A 6,223-nucleotide genomic window follows, 5' to 3' on the forward strand; every position below is an offset into this window, starting at 1 on the left:
AGGTTTTGTCACTTGCCAAGTCTTGCACAAGAAAGTACCGTCCTGGCACTTAGAAATAGTACTTAATAATAAGTACTGTTTCTTAGTGCCGACTGGGTTAACCTAGAAATTGTATATGCATGGCACTTGGTTCTAACATCCTTACTATACCGATATATTGTCGTTTTCTTTCTTTCTTCTGACAAATGTATTTAATGTAAGTCACTTTGGATAAAAGCCCTACATTTTAATGCAAGTCTTAATGAATGCATCAGAGCAACAGATTTGGTGTCCCCCCTCATCCTTGTCATGAGGAGGTCGTGCCGATGACATGAGGGGGAGGTCTTTCAAACACAATTCCAGGAAGTCTCTAGAACAGCAACTCACGCCGCTCTTTGCCGCCATCTTCAGGTAATGCACGGCCTTGCGCCCATCGACCACCGTCTCCTGGGAGAACACGGACCCGAGGAAGACCTGGGCCTGGACGCAGGGAGGAAGAGGAGGGACGGTCAGGAGGGTTGTGGTAGGGCTAGGGGCCGGCCGTGTTGTCCCTTATGTGACTACAGCAGAAAGAGGTGGCTTCAATGTCCGCTTCCACATCAGCCACCTGGGTTGATGCTGCGCTGCTGTCACGCCTCAATGCACCCACTGAGGATGAAGAGCACCTTCAACTTAAACATAGATGAGCCGAGCACACTTTGTTTTGGCCAAACACATGAAACAAACCAAACAGAGAAGTCTACTCGCACTGACTCCAACTTCTGAAAGTTTCTCCATTGACTCAACATCAATAACACCTGCTTTCACACAGAGAGCAGTTCTTCTGAGCACAGCGGGCCCATATCGATCTGCCATCACAGTCCGACTGCAATACGGGTCAATTCCTGGACAGAATGTGCTGTGATCGGAGACAGGGAAGTCCAGAGGGTCTACCCAGGCTGTGAGGGCTGTGGGTCTACATCAGCCGACGAGGAGCCAGCGATATGAAGCCAGGAGCTACCTCAGTGAGCCCGGAGGCGGCAGCCTGCTCCAGCAGACGCACAGCGGTGCTCCACTCCTGGGGGGTAGGCTGCCCCCTGCTGGTCAGCAGCAGCTTGGCGTAGCGGTACTGAGCCTGGGCGTGGCCTCCGGCTGCGGCCTGCCAGTAGTGATGCAGAGCCTGGGGGGCACAAACGATACAAATGTCAAATCAAGTCAAATAATACTTTGATTTATTTTGATACCGCTTTATTTTCCACAGGGTCTGAAACATGGCTACACCCACACACTCGTTATAACGGCCTACTTGGTCAGATTTTTGAAGAATTACGTTGGTGAATAATATAACAAATTGACAGACATAGTGATGTACTCAGGGTCCAAAACAAACTTTTAGAATTTGTGTTCTTACCACTGGCGAGGAATAAAACGGCCGGCCAAACGACAATATGTAACGCTGAACGGTTTGCCGTGTTAAAAGCTCAAATCTATCCTTTATCGGTGGGTGGAAGGTGGTCACTCTGGACTCTGGATGTACTATAGGTGCTCCCCCCTCCTCCCTGTGCTAACAGCAGGAGGTAGTGACACCGGGACCCCCCCCCCCCCGCTGTGGGGTCGGTACCGCATGTGTTCAGCGCTCACCTTCTCCGTGTCTCGTGCCGTGCCGCGCCCCGTCTCCCAGCACACGGCCGCGTTGTACTGGGCCTTGCTGTAGCCCAGCCGCGCCGCCGCCGCGAAGCAGGAGAAGGCTGCCTGGTGGTGCTGGGTCTTGGCCGTCTCCAGGCCTGCCCGGGCGAGAGGGAGAGAGAGAGATAGAGATAGAGATAGAGAGGGAGAGAGACGTCAGACCACACGGTAGAGGGGTGTTATCATCCTCTGGCGCTGGGGGAGCATCACATGGGATGATGCCGTGTTGCTAAGGAACTGGGATTTCTCAGCTCTCCCTGAGAGACACGGCCCCTCCATCGACGGCTTTGTGACTACGATGTGACACCGGAAAGATTCGAGATTGCAGTATTTTTGGATGCAATATCATGTTATAATACGCTGGCTTTAGCACTAACTATCGATAAGATGCTCAAACAACCAGGGTAATAGATATAGTCATGTTGATTTGACAAGCAGACAGTTTGTAATCGAATGCACCCATTGAGACCAGAGGAATCCAACCATCGGTCCTCACCGATGATGTTCAGGATCACCGGTACGCTGGAGTTGCCCACGTGGCCCAGGGTGGAGGCTGCCTCCGTCAGCCTCTCCTCCCCACTCAACACCTCCTGGGGGAACATTGGCACAGAGGGGACGTGATTAGATATGCACCGGTTGGTGAGAGCCGGACAGAATACTAAAGCAGGACGTAAACCCACCTGCCCGTCGTCTCCAGGCGCCTGGCTGCCGTTAAACACCGGGCGATCTTGCTCAAGGTGTGGGGATATAGACGGTGATGTAGGTTCTGTAGTTCAAGAAAACAGTAAAAGAACCGTTTAAAAAAAAAAGAAAAGACTCCACACTCTCACGCCCTCTAAATGTTAGGGTTAGGTAGCGGGTGGAGATAAGCAAACCTTGCATGGAACCATGGTGACTCAAGTCTGTCCTCTGGTGGTCAGATTGAAGACTGTCGATGGAAAAGTGCTCCAGGTCTTCTCTGCTTCTGCTGCTGCTGCTGCTGCTGCTGCTGTTGGTGGTGTTGTTGATGTTGTGGAGCTGAGGCTGAGGCTGGGCCTGGCCGTGTCCCTCTGGCAACATGTGCATACACAGACCCCCCCTCGCTCTGGGCAAGACATCTGGGTTGGACACTAGAGGAGCAGCAGCAACACAACGTCAGAATCTCCGCTCTAACGCCAACATGCCCATTCATCTGAATTGATTGGTCTACGGTTACAAATGCAGACGGTATGGATCGTACGGCTCTTCACTCACAGATCTCCAGCAGGACCCGGTAGCCACACTTGTGCAGCGTCGAGGGAGGGGCCCAGGGTCCTTGCCCGGAGGCCGGGCCCGGTCCGTCCTCGGGCCCCGAGGACCACTTGGAGTGGACCCGCCTGCAGATCTGCATCAGCAGCGCGGCGGCGGCCCCCTGGGGAGAGGAAACACCACAGCAACCAATGAACAGCCGCTTCGATAGGAACTAGGGATGTGAATTTTTTCATGGTCGAATAATCAGTGGGTGGTATGAACGAATAATCGATTATTCGATGTGTGCCGACATTCACAAAGGCAGCCATGGATCGGCAAGAGATCACTTAATATCTTAAACGCAAAAAAAAAAAACTTTAACAGTGATCAGTGTTTGTGTTGTATGCATATATATTAATATTTATGCTTGTGTATTGTGTATATTGTTTTTCTGTACATGATTAATAATTAAAAAAAACTAATAGTGCTACAGAACCAACATTAGTTCCGTCCGTTAATTCTTGTTTATTTGAATGGGGAACAAAACGTTAACGGTCCAAATGTTAAAAATCGACTTTGACCCTCAGGAACGAATAATCGAATAATCGAATATTCTGACCCATCCCTAATCTACACACATCAATGTTGTACGGCTATAGACTGAAAGTGCAGATGTCTGACGTGCACGGGGCTCCTACCCATCCCACGGCATCCAGAGCCGTGTAGCGAGGGAGCTCAGTGTAGCAGAAGCGTGAGGTCTTCTTCTTCCTCCCCTTGCCTCCATCTTGTCCTCTCTGGGAGCTGAGGAGGAGCACGAAGAGGACGTAAACACACACAGCCATGACACGAGGCCCGGCCTAGCCAAGGCATAGCGCCCGCTACTCTTTCCCCATCATTACACACACGAGAACTGCCACTAAAGATTCACGTTTAAGAGGGATTCCTTTTACCCAAGCATGAAGTAATTTATTCAGATTCTTGCTTGAATAATTCTAAGATTTCCAATTGAAAAGAAAACACTATAATTTGTTCAACTTTATTTGAGTGCAACATTGAAATGTGATGTGATCAGCAAGGAGTAATATAAAATAACGTGTGACGGTATTGATTGAAATGAATGACCAATAATCACAAACGCATCACAGCTGTGGGGGTCTGAACTGACAGTAGCTAGTCTGTCTACTAGCGTGTACTGAGCGAGAGAGAGAGAGAGAGAGAGAGAGAGAGAGAGAGAGAGAGAGAGAGAGAGAGAGAGAGAGAGAGAGAGAGAGAGAGGGCTGAGGCAGCTGAAAGGCACTGTGAGGAGGAGGAGGAGGAGGAGGAGGGGGGAGGAGGAGGAGGAGGGGGGAGGAGGAGCTTCCTCATGAGGGGTGAGGAGTTCATAGACGAGAGTGATTTCCGCTATGAGGACGCCATCTGTCACCAAAATAGAAGGCCGTGCACTTCTTATGAACCCTTGCCTTCCTTGGGCAAAAAAAACACACAGTGAGCAAGCACTACCTTCTGTTGTCATTATTAATGTTTATGTGTGTGTACTGTGAGTGAGTGAGAGTGCCGATTGGGGGGGGGGGGGGGAGGAGGGGGGAGGGGGGGGGGGGGGCAGCCTACCTGCTGTCAGAGGTGTTCAGAGAGTTGGAGAAAAGATTGGAGCCATTGATGACCTCATCCTCCACACAGTGGTTTTGGGACAGCCGTAAGGGGGCGGTTCCATGGCACCTGTGGAGTACTGAGTGTGTGTGTGTGTGTGTGTGTGTGTGTGTGTGTGTGTGTGTGTGTGTGTGTGTGTGTGTGTGTGTGTGTGTGTGTGTGGCGTGGTGACAGAATGCAACACATGTCAGAATGCTTGAGTTTGCAGTTTGAACGACACATACAACATACAATATTACCATATTGCATATCATATTACAAACCATATACCATAAGAAAGGTGTCATATTCATAAACATGTTCACACAAGGTCCTGCATATATTGGTGCTAACTTCCCGTGGCGTGGGGGGGCAAAGAGCGATATAAACATAAAAACGTTTGTGCTTTAAAACAATGCATTATTGAAAAAACACGAGATATGTTAAAGAAAAGAAAAGAAAAGAAAAGCATTACAGCTGAGAGTTTCATACTAGCCTACACACTGCATACATTTCATACTACTCACCTCGACTAAAGAAACCTTGCAGCCTCCACATGATGATCCACGAGGAGGTCTAAAGACGCTGCATCTTCAGAACAGCTTTTTAGGGATGCCGTCCTAATCCGTGAGGGGGAGACGGGTTGAATCGCTCGCCTTGTTGACCTGTGCTGTCCGAAATCACGAGTTATTTTGGAAAACAGACCCTACCGGAAGTGGTACTCCGGTAGAGGGGGATGACGACACATCGAAACCACAAGCATGGAGCGGCGTCGCCCCCCGGCGGTGTGCGTGGGTAAGGCACCGTATCCGACGTTAAACCGTTTATATTGATTAAAGTTAACTATACATGAAGATGAAGTAGTTTGGGTTTCATGCAAAAAAATATCATGTCGTGTAGAAATACGACGCACTTTTTCCACAACATTTGGAAAAATGTTGTGGAAAAAGTCTGTCTGTGTGTCTCTGTATGTCGGTCTCTCATTTCGATAAGTGATGAGAAGATGTTGAGCACATATGGTTTGAACCTTTGGCTTACGTGGTCATGTGTGTGTGTGTGTGTGTGTGTGTGTGTGTGTGTGTGTGTGTGTGTGTGTGTGTGTGTGTGTGTGTCAATGTGTGTTTGTGTGCCAATGTGCCAATGTGTGTGTGTGTGTGTGTGTGTGTGTGTGTGTGTGTGTGTGTGTGTGTGTGTGTGTGTGTGTGTGTGTGTGTGTGTGACACTATTCAATTGCACACCCTATGGGTCAAATAGTGACGCATAAGTATAGTTTAGGGGACTATACCTCAGTGTCACTATTTGACCCACAGGGTATGCAATTGAATACGTGAGGGTGGTGGTGGGGGGGCGGGCAGCTCCTTACTGGAATTGCTCCCTCCCACTTTTATTGATGGTCCTACTGGACCAGTTTCCATGGTAACACAGCACCATTAACAAACCATCCTCCTCAGGCCATTGAGAAGGCTCTTGTGACCTGTGGTGGGCAAGGGTACTGCAGGGGGTTCGTGGGACTTTCTTCTCAAAATAGACACACGTATAATACTAGAAAAAAATGATATCCATAATCCAAAATAAATAATAAATAATTTTCAGGAAATGTATTTTTGTTTAAAAAAAAAAAAATAGTATCACTCTGTGAATTTGTACATTGACGTGTTTAAATTGATGTTTTGTGTTGTCTTGTGTTTGCTAAATAAAGCGACAGGTAGCATAAAGGGCGTTTGCAGTGATCGTTGTGTAGAAA

At 48.8% G+C, this 6,223-nt stretch overlaps 1 protein-coding gene across 1 annotated transcript; it reads right to left on the bottom strand.

Moving 5' to 3' along the window:
- Window positions 1-303: 303 nt before the first annotated feature.
- LOC311370794 (DAP3-binding cell death enhancer 1-like) lies at window positions 304-5,182 on the bottom strand (the record flags this gene model as incomplete). Its single annotated transcript, XM_084489101.1, has 10 exons — window positions 5,007-5,182; window positions 4,462-4,579; window positions 3,552-3,654; window positions 2,878-3,034; window positions 2,520-2,753; window positions 2,325-2,410; window positions 2,141-2,234; window positions 1,600-1,742; window positions 980-1,138; window positions 304-459 (listed from the first exon to the last, which is right to left on the bottom strand). Coding segments are annotated over exons 1-10 (1,281 nt in total), but the record flags the coding sequence as incomplete, so codon positions are not given.
- Window positions 5,183-6,223: the final 1,041 nt, after the last annotated feature.

Source organism: Micromesistius poutassou (assembly GCF_964030765.1).
Source record: "Micromesistius poutassou genome assembly, contig: SCAFFOLD_6873, whole genome shotgun sequence".
NCBI lineage: Eukaryota > Metazoa > Chordata > Actinopteri > Gadiformes > Gadidae > Micromesistius > Micromesistius poutassou.